The sequence below is a fragment of the Megalobrama amblycephala genome, linkage group LG15 (assembly GCF_018812025.1).
Source record: "Megalobrama amblycephala isolate DHTTF-2021 linkage group LG15, ASM1881202v1, whole genome shotgun sequence".
In the NCBI taxonomy this organism is placed as follows: Eukaryota; Metazoa; Chordata; class Actinopteri; order Cypriniformes; family Xenocyprididae; genus Megalobrama; species Megalobrama amblycephala.
This window is the reverse complement of record NC_063058.1, coordinates 11,882,099-11,908,753: the sequence shown is the minus strand read 5'-3', so window position 1 is coordinate 11,908,753 and position 26,655 is coordinate 11,882,099. Positions and strand designations below refer to the sequence as shown.

At 38.2% G+C, this 26,655-nt stretch overlaps 3 protein-coding genes across 3 annotated transcripts in view; 1 reads left to right on the top strand and 2 right to left on the bottom strand.

Moving 5' to 3' along the window:
* Nucleotides 1-6,241, bottom strand: part of acot19 (acyl-CoA thioesterase 19) — a 9,259-nt gene extending 3,018 nt beyond the window's left edge. Inside the window, exons 1-9 of the mRNA XM_048159210.1 lie at nt 5,670-6,241; nt 5,386-5,485; nt 2,599-2,789; nt 1,947-2,116; nt 1,487-1,606; nt 1,294-1,376; nt 1,087-1,180; nt 923-1,003; nt 753-824 (exon numbers count right to left, since the gene is read on the bottom strand). Of these exons, the coding sequence (XP_048015167.1) occupies nt 753-824; nt 923-1,003; nt 1,087-1,180; nt 1,294-1,376; nt 1,487-1,606; nt 1,947-2,116; nt 2,599-2,789; nt 5,386-5,485; nt 5,670-5,865 (1,107 nt within the window). The 5' untranslated portion in view covers nt 5,866-6,241. The remainder of the gene's footprint in view (nt 1-752; nt 825-922; nt 1,004-1,086; nt 1,181-1,293; nt 1,377-1,486; nt 1,607-1,946; nt 2,117-2,598; nt 2,790-5,385; nt 5,486-5,669) is intronic.
* Nucleotides 6,242-10,174: 3,933 nt separating this feature from the next.
* LOC125247748 (general transcription factor II-I repeat domain-containing protein 2A-like) lies at nt 10,175-12,814 on the top strand. Its single transcript, XM_048159209.1, has 2 exons — nt 10,175-10,866; nt 10,955-12,814. Exons 1-2 carry the CDS (start codon nt 10,192-10,194, stop codon nt 11,717-11,719), a joined length of 1,440 nt encoding a protein of 479 aa, XP_048015166.1. The 5' UTR covers nt 10,175-10,191; the 3' UTR covers nt 11,720-12,814.
* Nucleotides 12,815-14,337: 1,523 nt separating this feature from the next.
* ubl7a (ubiquitin-like 7a (bone marrow stromal cell-derived)) lies at nt 14,338-26,347 on the bottom strand. The gene is made up of 10 exons (XM_048159208.1): nt 25,977-26,347; nt 23,042-23,161; nt 22,788-22,870; nt 22,587-22,671; nt 22,452-22,509; nt 20,923-21,056; nt 20,756-20,805; nt 20,499-20,675; nt 20,204-20,314; nt 14,338-15,017 (listed from the first exon to the last, which is right to left on the bottom strand). Exons 1-10 carry the CDS (start codon nt 26,158-26,160, stop codon nt 14,880-14,882), a joined length of 1,140 nt encoding a protein of 379 aa, XP_048015165.1. The 5' UTR covers nt 26,161-26,347; the 3' UTR covers nt 14,338-14,879.
* Between the last annotated feature and the right edge of the window lie 308 nt (nt 26,348-26,655).

Here is a 26,655-nt window from a genome sequence, read left to right as displayed (position 1 = left end):
TTCGACCAGCCTCAGCCATTGTGAGGCCGTGACTGACAACATGATCCACAATTGTAGCCCTGATTTCATCAGGGATCTGCCTATTGGCCTCTTCTTCCTCTTCCCCTGTTTTGTCCCCTTCCCTTCTTCCCCGCACCCTTACCCCTTTTCCATGAGGCTGACCTTCCACTTCTGTGTCACAGTATTGTAGAAATGGTACACACTATGTCCTGCTTGGTTCGTATTGCTTGTAAAATGGGGTTTATGGATTCACCTCTGACAGTGATTGTAGAGAAGTGGCTTATCATTGGTTGCAACTAATGCTTCACACACCCCTTCTCATCAGTGAAAGTTGAGATTCACTTGAGAGAAATTGTTCAATTTAGGAGACATTTTCAGGAAAAAAAGATTTTAAAAAAATGTGTAAAATTTGCTTGACAGATTTTGACAACTAGTTCAACATTTTTGTATGTAATGACTCAAGCAATGAAATGAGGACTGTTAGTTTTATATGGAATGACTATTCAGCATTCACAAGTATAGTTCATTTTGACTGACATGACATAAGCAAATGATAATGTTATAAAACAGCAGAGAGTTGTATGAAAGCAATTGATGCATGTCCAAAAGCATTTGCAATTTGTTCGAAGGAATGAGAAACTGCTACTATGATGTGCACAAATGACTAAATGTTGTGGAGGTTGAACTAACTGTTGTGCAAATGTAAATAGTGATGTGAGAAATGCACCAAAGCGACTGAGAAAAACTGTAAGATGACCCGTTCCAGGGTACGAGAGAACAGTTAGGAGATGACTGTTCCCAGCATTCTCCATCATCTTCTTCATCTGTGGAGGAGGCCATTAGATTTGAGCATCATGACTGGACTGAGATTAAATGAAAGTGCTGAAGATAAACATTTAATGTATCAAACTGATTGACTCACATCTGCTGCAGATTCTGATGCTGGCCAGTTTTGATCATCCTCACCAGCGATTAATAAAACAGGACACTTGATTTCGTCCATCTGATGAAAACAAAACCCACTTCATGAACTGCAAGCACGTGACTCTTTATAGAAATTACATAGCAAATGCATCATTTTCATACCTTAACTTTCTTGGAAGGGTCAACTGGTATTGGCAACAACAGATCCCGCCAAATTATTCTCATCTTTTCATCATAGCGGATTTTGTCTACGTTCCTTGGCATTGACAAAATGACAATTGTTATCAGTTAATCATTAACATAGGCAGTTTGTATAACGTAATGCATCCTAATCATGCCTGTAAGATTGTGAAAGATTGTGTTTCTTACTGTTGCAGTGCTGCATAGACATCCGCCAAAGATCCTTTAAGCGGCATTATATGACTCCCACTCACACAAACCACACACTTGGGCTGAAAAGTTGTTATCAAAGAACAGAAAACAAATTAAATACATTGCATCATTGAATTTGCATCAAATCTCCAATGTATTGATGTAAATGGGAACTTAAGGATGCATTCACCTCTACAATTTCTGAGTATGCCGTCAAACCCAGCGTTACAGAGACCCCAAATGACATCCCCATCACTGCCACTTTGTCAGGACAAACTTTGGGGTGTTTTTTTAGCAACGTGAAGGCAGTCTAAAAATGATGTGACATGCTTTAAATACTTTTAAGGTGTATATTACAGTATATACCTTATTTTTTTTACCACTGTAATGTGTGAATAAAATTGTGTGAGATATTGCAAAATTTTGCATTATTGATTTAAATAGATGTAAAATTCATTTTAATCCATTTTAGCATTTAATTTAATCATTTACTATCACTTCAGCGTTAACACATGGTCACATTAATGAGTATCAAATCAGACTTCTTTAAAACATTAAAAATAATAATGATATGTTCTGGGATAATTATATATATATATATATATATATTTTTTTTTTTTTTTTTTTTTTTTTTTGCAGCACACATGTACCTCAAAGTAGGTGTTGTCCACATGCTGAAGTTCTCCTGCAGCATTCAGGATCCCAATGTATTCCAGGGCCAGTGAGACATAGCCGTGGGAAGCCAGGAGCGCTGAACGATACTCAACACGACCCCCTTGCCCTCCCCAAAGGTCCAGCACGGCAGGAAAGGGTCCAGAACCTGCATTACAAAACCACATGCATATAAATGGAGTCCCTTAAGCCTCTATAAATGTAGACAGAAAGTACATTGATTTACATTCATCTAAATATACAAGGTTACAGGGTAGGTTGGTTTTAAAATAAATGCTTCTCTTGTCAGACAAGAAAAATACATGTTTTATGTGCTGTTTCTGAATGTTTTGAGTTGAATCCTTCATAGCACTGAGGTGTATTTAAACTTCATTTATATCCTGACTGCATGCTGTCTATGACTGTTAAATAATAACATTTAATAATAAATGAACAATTTTGCATATTATTAGGCCTATATGTAGCTTATTTTTTTATATTATTTTATTATTATTTTATATTTAGAGTATTTTAATTAGCTAAATATGAATAAAAATACAAAATTTTAAAATACAATTTAAATATACAATTAAAATCAATTCTAATTAAAATAAGACAAATAAGACAACATCTTGAATCATTAATTCATACCTGGAGGAATGAAGAGTGTCCCCTTTATCCCACGCTCCGCGACTTCAACCCTTTGGACATCAGGGGTCAAATACCAGCGTTCAGCAGTAGCTGATGTGAGGGGTGTGCGATGCTTGAAGCCCTTATCAAGGTGTCCTTCATGCACGGAAAACACCACTTTAACTGGTGTCTGGACATTGTTCTTCCGAAATCTGTCAATTCAAATTAGAATACGTGAAATGAGCCATCACCTTTTACAGCAAATTTACACAGGCAAAATTGATACAGTTCTCATTTTGTTTTTCCTCAGAAAAAAAATAAACCGCATACATATGGCGTTATTTTACTGTCAAATGTCGAGAGCACATTATTGTGACGCGAGAGCATATCAATGTAATGCGCGAGCGGACAGATTTGCTCGCGCGCGGATCTCCTTTGCTCTCGCGCAAATCTGTCCGCTCGCGCGCGTATTTCCTTTGCTCTCGCGCAAATCTGTCCGCTCGCGCGCGGATTTCCTTTGCTCTCGCGCAAACCTGGACGCGCGCTCTCAAATATACAGTGCTCTCTTATGAACTGCCTCTCCTCTCGCTCAAATATTGCATGTGCACGCTCAAACTGTTTCCTGTGTGCTCAAACGTGTCCTGCGCGCTCAAACTGCACCTGTACGCTCACGAATCTCTCCGTGCTCTTGCAGAAATTAATTTGGCTTTTGGATTAAACGCTGTCAAAAATTATCAACCAATCAAAAGAGAAGACTGATCCATGAAAATGATACGTGGAATCTTATTGGCTGAGAGTGAACTGCGCCTGGAATTCTTTCGACAAAAATGGATATTTCATTTCTTTACATTTTAATAATATTTAATCATATTAATCAAAATGCAGGTCATATCTTAGAAATGGCTTGGAATGGGGCGCTTGGATGTTTTCTATACTAATAAGCTTGTTTTTCTAACTCCATCACATTACGGGACAAACCCCACTGAATGATTTATCCAAAACCATCATATTAGCCAATATCATGGACCAAAACATTAAATTAAACATTAATTAAAAACAAAAGATTAAACAACTAATTTAATGTTATAAATCAGTCTATTTAGAAATGTGTAAAATGTTATAAAGCCTATTGAAAAATATGTATTAATTTAAATGAATTAATTACAATATCGTTTGAAATTAATGAAGACATGTTTCGTCCAGTGTTTTTAAACAAATTTCTTGAATGAATGATTCTGATACATCAAATACATTTTAACAGTCACTGGTCACCACCTACTGGCAGAACAGTGTAATAACATTAGTTTCAAAGGTCATTTATTGCTGAAATCAGTGTATATTCGGACTATAAATTGTTATTGCAATACCTGCATTATTATTTAATGTTTGCAACACAGAAGTAGCAATAGTGTGTTGTTGAAAATACTTTGTGAAGCGGTTTAAAACATATAGCTTACATGACCACTGCTTTCAGCGGCAATTCAAAAGCAGGTTTAAATATTCCTGTATTATCGTAATTTCAGAGGTTTAATAGACATAACTGAATCGTTGTCATTTAAGAATAAGATTGCGTTCTTTTGATTAATTGTGCATACATAAGAGCTTAAGTATTTTTGTATGTCATGTTTTATACCAGACCTCATTGACTATGGTGGTATGTGTGAGCTCCACATTTTAAGTATTAAGGGAATGATGATTTGACCCTGATCTTGTTCGGTCTTAAATCAGAAGATATTTGTTGGTAATACTTTACAATAAGGTTTCATTAACATTATTTAAACTTCATTAAATATTAATGCAGTTAAACTAATAATGAACTAATTAACTAATAATGAACTGCACTTCTACAGCATTTATTAATATTTGTTAATGTTAATTTCAACATTTACTAATACATTATTAAAATCAAAAGTTGTATTTGTTAACATTAGTAAATGCACTGTGAAGTAAACAACCAACAAACAGCTGTATTTTTAACATTAACAAAGATTAGTAATTACAGTAATGTATTGCACATTTTTAGTTCATGTTAGATAATACATTAAAAACCTTATTGTAAAATGTTACCTATTTTTTATATAAATTTCAGCACAAAACGTATGACCACAATAACTTTAAGAAACATTTTTTGTTTGTTTGTTTAGATAAATCGGGGTTTGACCTGTAATGTGATGCAGTTATAGGTTACATTTGATAAATATTATTAAATTGTAAAGAAATGAAATATAAATTTTTGTCGAAAGAATTCCAGGCGCAGTTCACTCTCAGCCAATAAGATTCCACGTATCATTTTCATGGATCAGTCTTCTCTTCTGATTGGTTGATAACTTTTGACAGCGTTTAATCCAAAAGCATATTAATTTCTGCAAGAGCAGGGAGAGACTCGTGAGCGTACAGGTGCAGTTTGAGCGCGCAGGACACGTTTGAGCACACAGGAAACAGTTTGAGCGTGCACACGCAATATTTGAGCGAGAGGAGAGGCAGTTCATAAGAGAGCACTGTATATTTGAAAGTGCGCGTCCAGGTTTGCGCGAGAGCAAAGGAAATCCGCGCGCGAGCAGACAGATTTGCGCTCGCGCATTACATTGATATGCTCTCGCGTCACAATAATGTGCTCTCGACATTTGACAGTAAAATAACGCTATACATACAGTTTTAGAACAACATGTAGGAAGTAAACAATGACAGAATTTTAATTTTAGGGTGAACTGTCCCTTTAAATAATAGGTTCATGCCATAGACTGTAAAAGCACGCAATAACAAGGGTGGTGCGGTTGCTTATCAATTTCTCTCTCTTTATTTACTTACCGGCGACCTGGTTTACTTTCAGGAACAGGTCTCATGCTCCACAGCAGACCCATGTCTTCAACTCCCTCAAATGTCCCACCAAGACTTTTATCTCTGGAAACTGTGTAATAGTAATTCAGTGAAAAAAAAAAAAAAAAAAAAAATAATAATATATATATAATATATATATATATATATATATATATATATATATATATATATATATATATATATATATATATATGCGTCAAAAGACACAACAGAATGACTGTATGCAAGTTTAAAATGAAAATGAAGTAGTGTACCTTTAACTGTCCCTGAAGAGTCACTGTTGTAATGGCCGAACGCTTCCCAATCGTCTCCATCGTCAGAGTGAATCAGCGCGTGAAGAGTGATTTTGGAATCGGCAGGTAAGTGCTTAACTTCTACCTCGATTTTTTCATCAACCAAGCAACTTGAAGGATGAACAGAAAGTAAAGGACCCGACTCTGTGTTGGCCATTTTATACCTCTAAAATGGAAACTGGAATCGCTGAATATGTCTGAAAACAACCTGTGGCAAAGGCTTTTATAAGACGTTTAACCTGGTCATTGTCCTATAGGGTACCAGTTCACACATACAGTTCCTTATTTGGTTCTGAAGTTCACCGATAAACATTAAGCCCATAAAAACCTAACAGATTATTGAAACTGATGATAAATGCCTTATATAGACTAGATAGTTTGACCAAAGTGACATATCCTGTCATAAAATAATAATTTTAGAACACTGACGTAATATAATAAAGTTGTTCTAGTTTTGTTATGGGGAAATTGTTGTTTATTATTTACTTTCATTTATACCTCCAAAGCAAATAAACTGCACTCAAGCAATTGACAACACTGAACTGAATATTGGCTTTGTTCTGAACTGTATTTAATGTAGATGTAATATTTATATTAATTTTATTATTATGGTCATTTTTGTGATTTATTAATATAACTGTGCTTTTGGTTTTATTTGTGTAGTGACACATGTTGCTTAGAAAAACATTTTACAAGGAATAAAATAACAGGTGTAATCATGAAATATGGATTGATATTCAGTTAAATGCAAACTATCACTACTTTTGTTTCAAATTTAGAAAGTATGCTTTACTACAATATATAAATAATAAATTTGTACTTGTATCTTTGATATTTATTTTATTGAAGTTGATTTGTGTGCTACTGTCACCATTATGTTCAGTTTAGCTTTAGTTTTATTTCCATGGACTCTTATTATGTTTCTCTTTGTTGCCATCAGCCTATGTTCCTGTTTGTACGTTTATCATAGTTTCTCATTATGTCTCTAATTAGAGCACACTGATTTGTATTTTGATTAATCAGCAATGTGCATTTTAGCCCCTTTTTGTTTTCAGTCTTAGGGTACATTTACATGACAATGATATGCTTAAAACGGAGAAGATTTCCTTTTCAGTTTTCCGCATACAGACAGCACCATTGTCAAAATGATCCTTATTCACATGGATCCATGAAAATGACTAAAAATGCTGTATTTTGCTGTCAGGCCATTAGATGGCGATGAAACACTATAAACTGAACATGTAATACGCATGTGCATGACATCATCATTTTCACAGATTTGTGTTTTTGTTGTTTACACAGAGACCGTTTTTAAAAACTTGCACTTTGAAACACGTTTTCAAAAGTTCGCATTTTTTTAGGTACCCAAAACGCCGTTGTTGTGTAAATGAATGGCCAAAACGCGTAAAAAGTTTTACGTTTTTAGTTGAAAACAGCGTCGTGTAAACAGCCCCTTAGTCCTGTATTGTTTGTGCTTGCGCATTGTCTCATATCTATGTGGATAGTCTGAGTTTACTTTGTTCTAACATACACGCTTCAGTTTGAATCTTTTCATTGTCATCGGACTAAATCGTGACAGAATACCAGACCCAAAAAGAAGATGAATTGTGCAGCCAAGTTCTGTGAATTAGCCCACGATAACCTCTCCATCCTGGAATACTCTGCCTGCTTTTGTCAACAGTCTGTAAAAATAAACTTTAATGATGAAACATTAAAGTCTCTGTAACGGACGGGGCAAACTATTATAGTCCCCTGGAATTACCTAACATGGAGAAAGGAACCTGGAGAGAGGCGAACCTCTGATGTCTGCAGTGCGCTTACCCTCAGATAATGCCAGTGTTCATGGCCATTGCAGATACCGAGCACTTGGCCATGGCAGGAAAGTAGCCTGAGCCCACCGCAAAGCTGGAGACTACGCTGACATCTTCCAAGGACCCTGAGCCAATTCCAATGCCCATAACAGAGCCAGAGCATGCAGCCACGTCTGTCCCGGAACCGAAAATCGCTGTCCAGCTCTGAGACTGTTTCTCTGCTGGTCATGCCCAGCCCAAAATGCCTACATCACCGCTGGTCCTGTCCAGCTCTAAGAGTGTTTCTCTGCTGGCCTTGCCCTGCCCAAAGCCTTCATCACCACTAGGTCCTGTCCAGCTCTAAGACTGTTTCTCCACTGGTCATGCCCAGCTGAAAGCCATCATCACCGCTGGTCCTGTCTAGATCTAAGACTGCTTTTCCACTGGCCTTGCCCTGCCCAAAGCCTTCATCACTGCTGTTCCTGCCCAGCTCAATGCAATCTTCGCCATTGGTCCTGCCCAGCTCAAAGTCTTCATCGCTAAGGATAATACACCCACCCCACTTCCCTCTCCCACCTCCTCTGCCTAGGCTAGTTTGTCCCTCGGTCCCGCCTTCACTGGCGCCCTTCAGTCCCTTCGCTCCACCATTGGATTTACCATTCAAGTTGTATCTGCCTCAGAGCTTCTGGGCACCAGCTATGCCTTGGATTCCCTGGCTTCGCTTTGGGCCACCATGCCCGAAACTCCACCTTGGCCCATCGACCAGTCGGATCCACCTGGGACCATTGTCCTCACGGCTCCACTGGGCTCCCTCATCCCTCCGGTTCCACCTTGGTCAGACGTCGCTCTGCCTGCACCACGGACTTCCGGGACTCTTGCTGTGCTTCATCACTCCACCCCTTAGGCTCCGTCTTCCCTTCGGATCCGTCTTGGTCCTCGGTTGCACTGGAGTCACTTCAATCCCCCGGCACCCTGGCTTCACCTCAAGCGCTCATACTGCAGCTCCGCCTAGGCCTCTGGATCCTACGGTGTTGTCTGGTTCTGTCATTACCTCAGCTTTGCCCAGGTCTCCAGATCTCTCGCTGGCAGCCGCTAACTCCACGTGGCTCCTCCCACTATTGATTCTGCCGTGGGCCCTTGTACCACCCTTGCTCTGGGCTTCCACCTACATCAGAGATGGGCAACTGGTGGCCCATGGGCCATATACAGCCCGCTGTATCATTAAATACGGCCCGCTGGGGCGTATCATATCAGATTAGGATGTTAATTCTCCAACCTGGAAAGGGCGCTAGTTCCTGCCGAATGCCGATCACCATTGTACTTAAAGCAGAGTAGGATTGTGTGTGCAAATGTGAATGTTCAACAAAATGAAGCAAAAAGAAAAGAAAAATTGACACTGAAAATCGAAAATCGTTTCCAGTCAAGATGGCAGACCTATTATCTTTTTACAGAGTTCCGGAAGGCACCAATGTGTTTGGTTTGTTTAGAAAAAATCGGTAATGAAGGACTTTAATTTAAATCTGCTCTCATCTCCGATTTAAAGGTGCCATTGAACGATGTAATATAATTCTAAGGTGTCCCCTGAATGTATCTGTGAAGTTTCAGCTCAAAATACCTCATAGATTTTTTTTAATTAATTTTTTTAACTGCCTATTTTGGGGCATCATTAACTTTGCACCGATTCAGGCTGCGGCCCCTTTAATTCCTCACGCTCCCCGCCCCCGAGCTCACGCTTGCCTTAAACAGCATAAACAAAGTTCACACAGCTAATATAACCCTCAAAATGGATCTTTACAAAGTGTTCGTCATGCATGCTGCATGCATACATCAGATCATGTGAGTATAGTATTTAGTTGGATGTTTACATTAGATTCTGAATGAGTTTGATAGTGCTCCGTGGCTAATGGGCTAAAGCTAACATTACACACTGTTTGAGAGATTTATAAAGAATGAAGTTGTGTTTATGAATTATACAGACTGCAAGTGTTTAAACTTGAAAATAGTGACGACTCTTGTAGGGCTGGGCGATATATATCGCATGCGATTGTCACGCGCATTTCGTCAGTAAAGCCGGTTCCCTTTCATTATCGCGTTCATTATCGAAGGCGATTCATCTGCGATAGTGAACGCGATATTGCGTGGCTTATCAGTGAACTACGGCTCTGTCTATTAAATGCTGCTCCATTTGAAAGCAGGTGATGGCGATTTAGCGGTAATCAGGGAACCGGCTTTACTGACGAAATGCGTGTGACAATCGCATGCGATATATCGCCCAGCCCTAGGCTCTTGTCTCCGTGAATACAGTAATAAACATTGGTAAATTTAACCACATTTAACAGTACATTAGCAACGTGCTAACGAAACATTTAGAAAGACAATTTACAAATATCACAAAAAATATCATGATATCATGGATCATGTCAGTTATTATCGCTCCATCTGCCATTTTTCACTGTTGTCCTTGCTTGCTTACCTAGTCTGATGATTCAGCTGTGCACATCCAGACGTTCTGCCCTTGTGTAATGCCTTGAACATGAGCTGGCATATGCAAATATTGTGGGCGTACATATTAATGATCCCGACTGTTACGTAACAGTCGGTGTTATGTTGAGATTTGCCTGTTCTTCGGAGGTCTTTTAAACAAATTAGATTTATATAAGAAGGAGGAAACAATGGAGTTTGATACTCACTGTATGTCATTTCCTTGTACTGAACTCTTGTTATTCAACTATGCCAAAGTAAATTCAATTTTCCATTCGATGGCACCTTTAAAGGGTAAAATACATGGACAGCAAAACCTTTTTGCCAAATACATGACGGTGCAAGAATCATCACTGAAAGCATCTTATGCCGTTTCACTTGTGAAAAAGACGTTATCAGAGGGTGAAATTGTAAAGCAGTGTGCAATTGAAATGGCTAAAGCATTTGGAGATGAGAAAATGGCCAAGAATTTTGAATCTGTATCTTTGTCCCGCCGAACAGTGACACGTCGAATATCTGACATTCAATGTCAAGTCCAAGAAAAGCTAAAACATGAAATGAAAAATTGCAAATACTTTTCTATCACGCTGGATGAAAGCACAGATGTGACTGATGTCAGTCAGCTCCTGATCTTTGCAAGAATGATCACAGAGAACTTTGATGTTCAAGAGGAGCTGTTAAAGATGGTTTCATTACATGACACCACTAAGGGTGAGGATATTTTTAAAGTTGTGGATAATGTGGTGAATGAGCACGGAGGCTTTACTAAACTGTCTGCTGTTGTTACTGATGGAGCACCAGCAATGCAAGGAACAAAATCTGGATTCGCTGGGCTTCTTCAAAACAGTGGATTTAACCGTCCAGTACTGCACTGCATAATACATCAGGTTAGTAGGCTTATTTTTTTTATTTCATGAAATTAAATAAAATGAAATATTCTGCAAAGTGAGTATTAACCAGTTTTCTTTGTTACAGGAGGCCTTGTGTGCAAAGATTCTGGACTTCAGCCATGTCATGAATGTAGTGACGAAAGTCACTAATCTTATTCAAGGTGGAAATAGGGCGCTTAATCACAGGAAGTTTACTGCCTTTTTGGATGAAGTCAGTGCTGCTTATGGAGATTTACTGATACACACTGACATCAGATGGATGAGCTGTGGGAAGTGTCTGGAAAGATTCTTTGTGCTGCGAACCAAAATCCAAGTGTTTCTGGAGGACAATATTAAGTCAGACACAAGTGCTTACTGCAGCAAACTACGGGATCCGGAATTTCTGTGCGATATGGCCTTCCTCACAGATATAACTGCGCATATGAATAATCTGAACACACAGTTACAAGGTTGGTCTCAGACTGTTTCAGACGTCTATGTCCATATGAATGGTTTTCAACGTAAACTTAATCTTTTTCACTACGGCTTTTCATCCGATTCTGTAAATTTGACACACTTCCCTGCCTGCGAGGAGATGCACAAAGATGCTCCCGAATGCGAGATGTTTTTTGCCAAGTACAGAAAAGAAAACGAAAGTCTACAAGAGCAATTCAAAATTCGCTTCCAGGACTTTCACGTCACGCAGCCTCGCATAGACCTCTTCACAGACCCTCTGAATGCGGCTCTCAGTGAGCAGCCTGGAGAGATGCAGCTAGAACTCTGCGAACTTCGTGCAATGAGAGGGGGCTTGAATTTTGGAAACTGCTACCTCAGTCCTGTTTTCCCCTCCCTAGAGATTTTGGACTCTTGATGCTAAGCATGTTTGGCAGCACTTACATTTGTGAAAGTAGTTTCTCAACGATGAAGCACGTCAAATCGAAAGAGAGAAACAGGCTAATAGATGACACGCTCTATCAGCTACTGCAAGTTGGCTGTACAAACTTTTAGATTGACATTGATTCAATTGTGCACCAGCAGGAGAGGCCACAAGTTTCTCATTGAGACTTTTTGACAATGGGAACGTCGTCTAAACTGATCTATAAATGAATGTGTTTGGGGGGTGGTATGGTATGGAAATTTATGCCATGAATTGTTCTTATATTCAGTATTTTTATTGCTATATTTAATAACTTTTATTTCTGTCTGTTTTTTGAATATGTGCTTTTAACTGTTCTCTGAGAATGTTCTCTAGGCTACTAATCAAAAATAGGGCCTGTGTACATTTGTTTGTTGCAAATCTATTTTCCTTGTCAATTAACAATGTAGTTGCCCATTTAAATTTGCATAATTTCACAAGTTTTACACTTAACAAACTATTTAAAAACACATTGTATTAATTGTACATTGAGTTCCCTCAATAAAGAGGAAATTGAATAAAATATAAAATTAAATGTACAATGTGTCCATGTGGATTAGTAATCTGGCCCCTTGGTATAAAGGGAAAAAATGCTGGCCCTTGTCATTATCAAAGTTGCCCATCCCTGCCATCGCCTCTTCCCTGGTTCCTTCAACCTTCAGATCCTCCAGGGGTCCTTCAGCTGTCTGCTCTGCCCAGTTCCTCATGCCTAGTACTGGTTCTTCCCAGCCCCCCACCAGCCCCATCGTCCTCTGTCGATCTGTTATACGTCGCCTTTCCAGAGGGGGGCGTTCTGTCACCAATATGTTCAGTTTAGCTTTAGTTTAATTTTCATGGACTCTTGTTATGTTTCCTTTGTTGCCATCAGCCTATGTTACATATGTAAAATATTATTCATTAGTTGTCATGGTTTCTCATTACGTCCCTAACAGAGTGCCCCAGGGATGACGCGTTTTTGTAGGCCAACCCGGAAGTTAGCGGCGCACGGGTTCCCTCCACTGAAAGCCTATTCATTTTTCCCATAGACTTTTGGAAAATCGCAGAAAATAAGCTCTGTGTTTAACAAAGGGTTATGACACTTACACGTTTTGTCTGTCAAGATAATCTTTACAAGTGAACACAACATTTATAGATTTTGAAGCCTAAATAAAGTCGTCAGATATAAAAGGCTAACAGTAGGCTATAAACGGACTACAGCACACCATGGTCGCGGATCAACGTCGTCACCACCAAGCGTCCTCAAACTTTATTTAGAAAACAACTCTATTTAAAAACATGCTCACTGATTATGATCTGTGCTGTGTATGAATACTTATCCACTTTTTCATGAGAAATGCTGTCCAAATGTCCTGTTTATCATGATGACGTCTAAAGTCCCTGCCAAAGGAAGTAGTCCCTTTTAGCAATTTGTTAGCAACCGCCGTTTTTAAGACACAGTAAAGGTTTAAAAAATCACAAGTGGGTTATAACTGGTGTGTTTTATGTCATAGATCAAAACGTGAAAGTATTTAGAGGCTTTGTTTACCACAGACCTTATTTCAGGCGATTTAGCAAAAACCCATTCAAAAAACCCATTGACTTTACGGCGTTGGAACCGGAAGTCCTAAAATGCTAACTCGCTTCCAGGTTTTGCCTACAAAAACGCGTCATCCCTGAGGCACTCTATAAGAGTCTTTGTCTGGTATTGTTTGTGCTTGCATGCCGTCTCATATCTGTGTGAATTGCCTGAGTTTACTTAGTTTTAATAAACGCTTCAATTTGAATCTTCGACATCGTCGTTGGACTTTTCATTGATCTTTGTTTATCAGTCAGTCAACAGTTAAAATGTTATCTAAACTGTATCACCGTTACCGTCACAAAGTCTGTCATTCTCTGAAGATATGACATTTTTATGGAAGCCTAGCTAAAATATGCAAGTAAATCATAATTAAAACTTAAAAAGTTGAAATTATGATAGTCATCATTTCAACTCAGTATAAGTCGTAATTATGAGATAAGAAGTCGAAAAAAAAAAAGTCACAGTTATGAGATAAAAAGTCGAATTATGACACTAAGGTCCTGTTTACACCTGGTATTACGATGCGTTTTGGTTGATTGGATCACAAGTGGATGACGCTAAATACAGGTGTAAACGAGGTCTAAAATGTTTTGAGCTTGTCCACTTTCAACCACTTCCAGAGGTAGTCGAAAACAGATTGCTTTCGTAGTGTAAAAGCTGGTCGAATGTGTTTGAACAGCACAAAAGACCACCTACTCTCCGCACACTGACCTAATGCATAAACATAAGTCAAAATTTCTATTGTCATAATTTCGAATTTTTATGTCATAATTATGTCTTAGTATGTCATAATTTCAACTTCTCATGTCATAATTATGATTTACAGAAGCATATGGGAGAAAAGGGCTTCCAAACATTCATTAAAAATTACAATTTCGAAAAAAAAAAAAAGAGAAAGCAACATGCATGGATGAATCATTTACAATAAGATCATTAAGATGCATTTAGAAAATAGATGAATTTCCATTCCATGCTGACTTTCATCCTTACAGACAACTACAGACAGTGAAACAAATTTTTTGGTATTCATGGAACATTTTAATAAATGACAAATCAAAACATAACAATGATTGTCTGAACAGGCAAAATTTAGCATTTAGCTATCAATATTTGCCAGGATAATAGCTGAACAAACACAGTACATTAACAGTTAACACCGCAGGAGTGTACAAATATGATATATTGTAGCGTGGGCCCTCAAATATGGAAGCTTGATTCTGCCACGGAATAAACAAAAAAAAAAAAGAAGGTAATTGCGACTTTTTTCCCCTCAAGATTCAGACTTTTTTCCCCTCGCAATTATTACTTTTTTTCTCAGAATTGTGAGATATAAACTCACTCTTGTGAGAAAAAAAGTCAGAATTATATCTATTATCTGAGAAAAAAGTCAGCTGATAGCACCGCATTCAATGTACATATTGAAAAGTACAACTTAAATATAAGTTAAAGATATATCACAGGTAGTTAAAACATTGAATATATAGTGGTAAATCTGCCTTTGATTGCAGGGACCCTTGGTTGTAACATCATTAGAATGTTTAGCTTAAAAGAACTGATTCATGGTGCGCCTCCAGCGAATATGAGCTCCAGGGCAGCTTGGATGTCTCCGCCCGTGGCCTGCAGGGCTCTCAGGATGAGCTCCTCATCACGGATGCCCATGTCCCGCAGCTGCTGGAGCTGCGACTGCCACTGATTCTGCACACATTATGAAAGAGAGTCACTCCAGAAGGTTGTGTTCACACTTGTTGAATTCACTTGGTTCTTTTGATCCGGACCAAAAAAGAAAATGATACATTCAGTCCTGGTTCACTTAGCTTTCACACTGTTTTTTGTAGACCAAACCTAAAAGGTACAAAACAAACAAGCAAACAAAAAAATTGTGACGGAACAATGCTGTGGGCTAAATGCACTCGTTTTATGTGTGTACAATACATACGATGGTATTTTTACCAGCTGTGAACTCACAGAGTTTAGAAAATGTATAAAGAAGTCAAAAAAGCAATGTCGCACACACAAATGAAAATCTGTTGCAAAGGAGACATGTTTCCGACGCCTGTATCGAACTGTGATGGACAACATAGCTCGTATGACGAGACAGCAGGTACGCTTGAGCATTCCATCCTTTTAAGGTTCGCATCTTGTGACATCATTTCCTGTTTTTGTTCATTTACATGTCTATGTGTTGCGTTCATATTTCCTTCGAACTGCACCAGAGTTCGTTTGAAAGTGGACCGAGATCCATCTTATCAGCGTTCACACTTATTCAAATGAACCGCACTAACAGCAATTGCAGTTTGTTTTTATTGAACCAAACCTGCCAAGTGTGAACACAATCTAAATATTTCAGAAAGGAAAATCATATTGTGTTTGGACTTAGATGCATAGAAAAAGAAATAAGATGTGAGCAAAACAAGCTGTGCTAGCAGCCTTTAGAAGTAGTGTTGGGAGTATTGCATTACAAGTAATGCGAGTTATGTAATCAGATTACTTTTTTCAAGTAACTAGTAAAGTAATGCATTCATTTTAAATGTCCAACAAAATATCTGAGATACTTTTCAAATAAGTAATGCAATTTACTTTGTTATCCCATTTACTGAATGACAGCTCTCCTGTCACCATGTTGAGAGGATGCAGAGGTGTTTGAGCATGATGGTTTTTGTAGTTTTAGACTGTGTGTTCACACCGCCGGCGGCGAGAGCGTCAAAGTGACGCTAGTCATTCATTTTCAATGAGAGCCGGCGACGAGCTCCGGCGAGAGCGGCGCGGCGCGTCTTGGACGGTGAGAGCGTCGAGGAGAGTTGAAACAAAGTCCCTCTAAGACAAGTCATTTCACTCGGCGGCCATCTTTGAAACGCCTCTCGGGCATCCTAGGCATCATGCAATCTCTTTGAATGGGGAAACATCAAATTCTCCAAAACTGTTCGCCAACCTTACGATTACATTTTATATTTGAAATCGCCAATGAAATCTAACAACAACCGGCTCATAAATTTAGTTTCTAAACGCTCGAATCATGACAAAAAAAATTATTTTTCAAGCTAATGCGCATGCGCAGACCTAAATGCGCGTCTCTTCTGAGGCGCGAGTCTGACTGTTTCTATAGAAACCGGTGATTCTAACGGCCGCTGAAGTGACGCGATGACTTTAGCAGTCGGCGATTGGCTCTTATTTAGAAGGCGGGACTTATTCCGCCATATTGCGCGTTACACTTTCTCCCATTCAAAACAATACGAGTGACACGTCTTGTGTTATTCTATAGTCTTTGGTTGAAATCAGGTTAACTTTATGGTAATGAGCTATGACGCGGTTCGGCAGCAACCAATTGGAATGTAGAGGTCCTCGCTTGAGAGGCTTCCGATTGGTTGACACGACTTGTCATTTACTTTGACCCTCCCGTCGGCGGCGGTTTGAACGAACAGTACAGCGTTGTTGGCAGGGCGGCCAAGGCGACTGTTGATGCTCTCACCGGCGGCGGTGTGAACGCACGGTAAGGGGGCTATCACACTGGCAGTTTAGTTTGAAACGGGGCAAGCTAATGTAAAAGCTGTCATGCGAACCCGGGACTACCTGAAGGAGGTGGTCTGAGTTCGGTTGCACTCGAACTGTGCCGCCGTTCGCGTGAATATGAAAGCAACGGATATGTGATGGATGGATTCCCGCCGCTGTTTTGACTCCTTTACACATTTTATAAGCTCTTCACGAGTTCCCAGCTGGACAAAATACCATCATATGTTGGCTACACACATACAACGAGCACATTTACCTCAGCACACAGCATTGTTTTGGATGTTCGGTAAGTTCCGTCTAAAAAAAAAAAACAATATGTCATAAAATCCGCCCAATCAGTTTGTGAATGTATCCCTATGCCTTTAGGTTCGGTATCTTTTGGTTCGGTGATAAAATTGACAATCTGAACGCTAATCGGACCAGGACTAAATGTTTTTTTTTTTCCTTTATGGTCTAGACCACACGAACCAAACTACAAGTGTGAACTTGGCATGTTTGGTCCGATTAAAACGAACCCTGGTGCGATTACTCTGTTAGGGGCCGTTCACACAGAACGCGTCTTTGCGTCTAAAAACGCGAGACGCAGCGCTCAGGAGTGGTTTTAAAAAAAAGCGCAGCATAGAACGCGAGAGTCTCGAGACGCGCCTTTGAGACGTGATGCAATAACGACAATAACGGAAATAATAGAAATAGGCAAACAGCAGAATTGACAGATACAAGTTTAGACATGGAAAAAAAGAAAATAAGATAATAATGAGCCATGTTGCAGTCATATAAAACAGTTGTCATGCCAACTTGCTATTGTAAACAGAAGCTCGCAACGCTTGCCCCGCCTCTGAGTTCTTCTGATTGGTCCACTGTTTTGGAACTGACATTGATGAGCGGCGCTGCATGTAAAAGTTGAAATTCTTTTAACTTGACACGGCGTCTTAAAAACGCGGCGCTCATGTGCGAGGCGCTGCAAAAGACGCGAGACGCGAGCGTAACGGTCATGCACGTCCGTCAAGCGCATGTTTACATAGAAAAACAATGGGAAAGTAGCGCATTGGAATAGAAAAACGCGTTCTGTGTGAACGGCCCCTTAGTGTGGTTCATTTGAACACGTGAACGCTGCCATCCGAACTCTGGCGCGCACCAAACAAGCGAACTGAGACCAGTGAGAAGATGGATCTCGGTCCGCTTCCAAACGAACTCTGGTGCGGTTCGAATGATATATGAACGCAACACAGACCAAAGACATGTAAACGAACCAAAAATAGGAAGATGAGACTCTAAAAAGGACAGAATGCTCACATGCATATAGTGTTGTTGTTGTTTTTTTTTGTCATAGTCGTGATGTTGCTCATCACAGTTCGGAACAGGTGTCAGAACCGCGTCTCCTCGCAGCAGATCGGTTGTGTGTTTTGACTCCTTACACGAGTTCTCAGCTGGTCAAAATGCCACCATATGTTGGCTACACACATATAGCGAGCGCTTTTAGCCCAGCACAGCATTGTTTGGGATGTTCGGTAAGGCCATCTCAAAATAGGCAATACGCCATAAACGCTGACCAATCAGATTATGAACGTGTCCCCGTGCTTTTAATTTCGATGATAGAAATGCCAATCTGAACGCTAAGTGGACCAGGACTAAATGGGGTTTTTTTTTGTGTCCGGACCAAACGAACCATGTGAACCGAACTACAAGTGTAAACACACCATAAATGTGAACATGCATTTACTCATCTCACTTGCACAATTCAGTATTCCTTTAAATGAATAAAAATGAAATGCTAATTTAGAATATTATGCAAACCTGCAATAAATAAATATGCAAAATAACACAAACCTTTTGTATTTAATCTTACTTTATTAACCAATGTCTTTGCTTCTGACCTTCAATGATCCAATTCAACCATACCAATAAAAAATGACTTTAGTTAAATATCACATTTGTGTTTCATTTAGTTTTTATTGTGGAAGTAAGAGTGTTCTACAGCATCCTATTCTTCTGCAGTCCAGAATGGCAGCACAGTTGAAAGATTTGTTTGAGCTGCGCCCTCTACTGTTCAGACAGGAATTTGCATTTCCTTCAGCCTGAGGCTTATTCATTTCACTTTTGGTGTGAAAGAGCCTTAAAGGTGCAATATGTAATGTTTTTGCAGTAAAATATAAAAAAAAAAACACTAGGCCAGTGTTATATATTTTGTTCACTTGAGTACTTACAATATCCCAAATGTTTCCAACTATTTGTAAATCGTGAGAAAATTGCAATTTTATCCAAGGCTCCGGGACGTGTGAGGAGTCGCCTGTATGTAAATGAGTCGCCGCTATGTAAACACCAAAGACGCTTTAATATTTACATGTTTTAATAGACAAGGGAACAACAGTTTTGATATATTTATAGACAGAACTCTAATTATTGTTATTTAGCTCAACACATTTAGTCTTATTGTTTAAATCTAATTTTCTTGATTTTGACTACCATGCTTTACCATGCCTCAGAGAAAAACACTATTTTGTCAAGTAGCTAACATAGCATAATCAGATGCAGCTTTATTTTTCTCCATCATACAGTATGTTTTAAAATTAATTACATGCCATTTATCAACACAAGCCATCCAGCATTTAATATGATATTCTAAAATCGATCTATCTTACTGCAGTGTGTAACAGTGTATCACAGCAGCCACCGAGCGAACGCACAGAGTAACGTTATAACATCATTTTCAACACACTCAAATGTATCTAATATGATAAACAGAGCTGCGTTACCTCATGCTCATGACCAGAAAAGAGGAAGCGGCACCGGTGACTGTGTCATAATAAAAGTCCCGCTGCTCGTGAGGCATGTGTTGCGCAATCGCTCCAGTGGCCTCGTTCAGCTCCCACAACACTCGCTCCTGCTCTGCTTCATACTACAGTAACGTTAATAATCGTATCCATGAACATGATTTCTTCCCGAGTCCTATCCGGATTGTTTTCCACCGTGATGTGATGTGAAGACCACATGTCCCAAGATTCCGCGCTCAAACTTGGCGTCATCAAACTACGCCTTTGTTTTGAATAGGCCTCTAGCGACCTCTAGCGGACAGAAATCTTACATATTGCACCTTTAACATTTACCAAAAAATAGAACTTTTGTCAAACAAGCAAGCCCAGAGCAGGTAAGAGGGAAAAAAAAAAAACGCAACAGTAACATAACACATTACTTTTCAAAAAAAGTAGCTCAATAATTTAACTTTTTTAGGGAGTAACGCAATATTGTAACAAATTACTTAACTTCCCCCAACACTGTTTGGAAGAATGTATGCATCTCTATTTGAAGTGCTGATGATAGAAACTATAATGATGATGCTGGTCTATATTGTCACTGGATCTTTGCTGGTTACTCACATGTAAGCTGGACATGCTGGAGACCTGCAGGGCCTGCTGCAGTGCCTGGTTAAACAAGTCGTTGGTTATAGGAGTGCCTGCAGGGATAGGGGACACTCCTGAAGAGGGACCCTGTCACAGACACAGACATAACATTTATTAGTGTTTGCAAAACTCAAACATATGGAAGCTTGTTTTCACTACAGAAAAAAAAAAATTTTGTTTGAATTTTTTGTTTATATCTTGCAATTCAGACTCACAATTATGAGTTTATATCCCAAAATTCTTAAAAACAATTATTCAGTTCTTACTGTACCTGGTTTCCTGTAGTTGGTGTAACAGCACTGCTCTCGGGGGTGCTGGCGAGGGCTAAAGCTGTGGCCAGCTCACTTTGAGTGATGGGTCTGGGGCCCACGGCTCCGTTGTAACCGAGCGTAGCTGGCCTCATGCCGGCAAAACCGCTAGCAAGTGTGGACGGCCCACCACGATTCACCTACAGATGATAAAGTAGGCTTAGGATCCAATATCGTAAATGCACATATTCTTAATGAAGAACAGTAAATCATAACAAACCGACTGGAAATCTTCTTCATCATCAGACATGCCTTCAAAGAGGAAACCTCCTGTAGATTAAAATAAGTTTTATGCATTAAATCTACATTGGATCACAAAAATGATCTGTCATATTATGTTAATGGTGGGCAATTTTTCACTTAAATTGTGTTTAAATGGACACCCACCTGGCATGTCACTGTAAGAGCTTGAAGATACATTTCTGGAGGAGCTGGCACTCTGCTGGGGCGGCACGCTGCCAGCCACCGAGTGCAACACCAGGATGATGGCATTTACCAGTGCCGGGTGGGAATTGGCCAATCTGGTGACACAGTTAAGACTGGGGTTTAATATTCTTCAACCCAAAGTGCTGCACATGATTCAAATGTCATATTTGAGTAGTTAAACCAAAGGTTCAACAGGAAGTCAACACGATATGGCATTCACAACCCCTTTAACTTCTGAAACGTGACATTATCCAAAAAGTAAAGTCGTTTCAGAAGTGGAGGGAGTTATTTCATTTTGATGAAATTTTATAGACATTCACTGCCAGTCAAAAATGGACAAACTTGATTGTTTATGCATAAAATTAGTTTTATAGACAAATATAAATTATACCTAAATAATTTATTTTAAAAATGTTAATTTAATAATAATAATAATAATAATATATTATTTATTTATTATTATTATTTTATTATTATAATTATCATAAAGTAATTAATGATAACATTAAGTATTAGTATTATTAATTGTTATATTATTACCATTGTTATTATTATTATTATTATTATTATTATTACTACTACTTCTGATAATAATAATTATTTTTTATTATTATTATTATCATTATTATTATTATTATTATTATTATATTAACATTGACTAGTTAATAATAACCTAATTGATTTACTATTATTTGTGGTGTTGTTTTATAATAATAATATATATATATATATATATATATATATATATATATATATATATATACACACACACATTGTTAATTAATTATAATTATATTAATATAAATTAATAAATTAAACATAATATTTTTATTATTAATAGTAATACAATTGTTATATTAGTATTGATTAGTTAACTGATAATAACATTGATTTATTTTGTTGTTGTTTGCATTACTATTGTCATTATTATTAACAAAATAATTATAATTGTTATTAGCAACAATAACATAAAAGTATTGATATTATTATTATTTTATATATTAAGTTAATTGATTATTATATTAATATAAATTAATGATGACATTATTGATTTATTAGTTTTATTATTAATAGTAATAACAATTGGTATATTAATATTGATTAGTTAATAACATTATTTTTTTTATTTTCACTTTTTTATTACAATTATTATTATTAACAATATAATTATAATAGTTATTATTAGCAACAATAACAAAAGTATTGATATATATTTTATTATTTATACTAATCATAATGATAATACAAATAATTAATATTGATTAGTTAATAACATCATTGATTTATTAATACTTGTGTTGTTTTATTATTATTAATATAATAATTATTATTATAATTATTATTCATTACATATAACATTATTGATTTATTTTTCTTATTAATATTACTACTAATAATAATTTATTAGTATTTTTATGGATGAGTCAGGGCGGTTCATAAAGAAAAAGCAGCCATTTAACTTTACTTTTTATTTTATGATGCTCACTCACGTGTCAAGCATGCTTGGGTCTGTGAATTGTATGAAGAGGTCTTTGTCTTGAAGAACTCCTAAAAAAGTAGTCAATAAACATAAGTAAGTCTTCAACACGCCTCACATCACAAATCATTTCTTCTTCTGAATGTACCTAGAGCCACAGGATCGCTGCTCAGCCCAGGTGTTGCCACGATGATCTGGTCGAGGGATTCCTTGTTGTTTAGCATCTTAAACACCTGGAACGGGTGAAGAGCTACTTGAAAAAGTACCCAAGCATCCAGAACCACCAGCAGAGACACTCATGGTCAGCGCTGAATCGGTATGCCGCTCACCTACAGTCTAGTCAACCTACCGAATCTCTGTAAGCAGTGCTGGTGTGAAGAGCTGCTTGCAAGACTCGAAACTCCCTCGCTGCTGCAACCTTGTCCACTGGCTCTATAGCAGAACATAGAGGAGTAAATATTGGACTATGTTTATGGAACTTTTTGGAGCTTCACAGTTTCTGTCTTTAAATTCTTTCAGTTGTATGTAAAAGAACAGCATGAACATTCTGCCTGACGTCTCCTTTTGTGTTCCACAGAAGAACATATGATTGCTTTGACTCACCGGGATGGATCACGGGTTCTGGCCATGACTTTCTCAGGATGTGCACAGTGGATCCAGACTGAATCCCATAGGACTCCAGAGTCAAGTCATCCTTTAACTTTCTACCACAGTACACTAATTCTGTAATAGAAGATAATGGGAAAACTGTTTGCCATCTTGTTAAGATTCATCTAGGATTCATTCCTAGAATTTAACAAAAATGTTTTTCTTTTTTTGAAAACATGAAAGTGTCTTTACATTCCATCATAAAAGGGACATATGTAAGTTTTATAAGTCATACAGTTATAACTTGAATTATATATATATATATATCCCCGATCAGGCATATCATTCTGACCACCTTCCTAATATTGTGTCGGTCCCCCTTTTGCTGCCAAAACAGCCCTGACCCGTCGAGGCATGGACTCCTCTAGACCCCTGAAGGTGTGGTGTGGTATCTGGCACCAAGATGTTAGCAGCAGATCCTGTAAGTTGTGAGGTGGAGCCTCCATGGACGGGACTTGTTTGTTCAACACATCCCACAGATGCTCGATTGGATTGAGATCTGGGGAATTTTGAGGCTAAATCAACACCTCACACTCATTGTGCTCCTCAAACCATTCCTGAACCATTTCTGCTTTGTGTCAGGGCGCATTATCCTGCTGAAAGAGTCCACAGCCACCAGGGAATACCGTTTCCATGAAAGGGTGTACATGGTCTGCAACAGTGCTTAAGTAGGTGGTACATGTCAAAGTAACACCCACATGGATGGCAGGACCCAAGGGTTCCCAGCAGAACATTGCCCAAAACATCACACTACCTCTGCTGGCTTGCCTTCTTCCCATAGTGCATCCTGGTGCCATGTGTTCCCTAGGTGAGCAAAGCACATGCACCCAGCCATTCACGTGATGTAAAAGAAAACGTGATTCATCAGAGCAGGATACTTTCTTCCATTGCTCCGTGGTCCAGTTCTGATGCTCACGTGCCCACTGTTGGTGCTTTTGGCAGAGGACAAGGGTTAACATGACTGGTCTGAGACTATGCAGCTCCATACGCAACAAACTGTGATGCACTGTGTATTCTGACACCTTTCTATCAGAACCAGCATTAACTTCTTGAGCAATTTGAGCTACAGTAGCTCGTCTGCTGGATCGGACTACACGGCCCAGCCTTCGCTCCCCAAGTGCATCAATAAGCCTTGGCCGCCCATGACCCTGTCGCCGGTTCACCACTGTTCCTTCCTTGGACCATTTTTGATAGAAACTGCCCACTGCAGACTGGGAACACCCCAGAAGAGCTGCAGTTTTGGAGATGCTCTGACCCATTTGTCTAGCCATCACAATTTGGCCCTTGTCAAACTCGCTCAAATCCTTACGCTTGCCCATTTTACCTGCTACTAACAAATCAACTTTGAGGAAAAAATGTTCACTTGCTGCCTAATATATCCCGTGATGAAGAGATAATCAGTGTTATTCACTTCACCTGTCAGTGGTCATAATGATATGCCTGATTGGTGTATATATAAATGCATTATAGTAATATATTACAGACACTTTTTAAGCAAAAGACTAATTTCCACACTGTTATGGACAAATACATATAATTGCCTGATAGACTTCCAATACAAACCTAAGATAATGTGTCCTTTATTTTATATTATATAAGTTATTGATAATGTGTGATTTCACATAAATTGTATTAATAAAAAACTCATGATTTCTGTCACTGTTTAACCATAAAATTGCATCCTACTAGTAAGATTTGCAATTAAACTATAAAGTAGCTATTCTGACTAGTCATTACATATGACAAGCAAAAAGAAATGTTACTACTTACAATTGGGATAGACAGTGTGTCATGAATAGGTACCTGGAATAGATACTAGTAACTATTAAGATAGAGACTAGGAAAACAAATAGGGAACTACTGTATTGAGCAGTTACCAGAAAAATTGGATCTGGTATCAACAGTTGGAATATTAGTATTCACATTAGAATAGTTTGTATCTGAACACAGAATTCCAAAGAATTCACTACCATTATTAATTAGCATATATTGGTGGTTAGTTCCTATCCTTGATTCTGATTGGTCAATAGCTGTGTTTTATTCACGATAAAACACAGCTATGACCGCTTCACCGAACGGTTCTGTGTCTCACTACACAACACCCTTAGCAACCACTCTTAGCAACGTAAACAAATGTTAGTTCTCATTGAAGCTTACTGTATTATGTAGAAGAGTATTGTGAGAAAGAGATTGAGTGAGCGAGTTTATTACCTGTATTTAGAAACACTCATAAAGACAGTCTTTGCCGCCATCTAATGGCGTAATAATGTAACTTCTGTTGCTGTTCACGATCAGGGACTATTTTTTCCGGTGGAAGGAAGGCTTTTAGTGAAAGTTTAATTCATGAACGTTGCATTGATACATGTTTTGGCTTTAATATTTGTATTGTGTGATAACCATTTTATAAAAGCAATAAGGTACTCGAGGCTAGTGCTGTATCGTGAATAAGTCACGGCCGAAGTCGTTGTTAGCCATGACTTATTCACGATACAGCACTAGCCTCGAATACCTTATTGCTTTTATAAAATGGAATAGTTACTATTATTATAGTAAGTATCAGCAAAGCAATATCTAACCTAAATAGTTATTGAAATTGATCACTATTGTCGCTATGAATTGCTTTCAAATACAAAATAATAATATAAAATAAGCACTAATAATACTATTTAGTCTACAGGAATTCATGCAAAAAGGCTTGCAATAACGGGCTGGACAGCTCCTTAACGGTTTCAATTTGACTTTGAGGTCCACATCAGATTATAGCATAAATACAAACTCTATTCATTTTAACTAGTTTATTCAAGTAATCATTTCAAATGTAACGGTATTAATGCTGCCATACTGTGTTACCTAATATTATGAATGAGTCTTATGTATTATTATTTGTTACCTATGAGCTCAGGATCTGGTATGGCATCTGGGATCTGTGCCGACACCAACTGCTTGAGAGTGGAAACTCGATACTCGCCGGGAGGAACATCTCCAGGTTCAGTCTCTGGAAACTGCAGCACTGACTTGGGAAGAGATGGTTGATCCACCAGCTTTAAAGACAGACGCCACTCTGATAACGCCATTGATCTGATAATGTATTACAGCTGCGCGCAGATGGTGCTTTCTTTTTAGCACAGATATCTATCAATCTTGTAAACGCAATCTGTCTTTTGCATTGAAATAAATAGTATCGACTGTTTTCATCCGTGCAACATGACGTCATGCAGGAAAGACAGTGGATCTGGGAATCGTAGTTTTCCTGGTGCATCCACAGACTGTAGTACTCGCTTATGAACAGAGGGGGCAGTGTAGATTTGAAGCACAGCAGTACAAGTAAAAAACAGACAAGTGTGTCTCTCAGAGAACCCACGACCAGGGTTATTTTAGTTTTAAAAAAATCTGAAAACATAAAAAAAAAATGAATTAAACTTGAATTAAAATAAACATTAACTGAAAAAAATTAAATATATGAAAAACTTATTTTATTTCAGTTAGCCTAGTTGCAAAGGCAACATTTCTCATTTTCATTTAGTTTAACGTGATGTACTAAAATAACCAAAATTAAACTGAAATAAAAA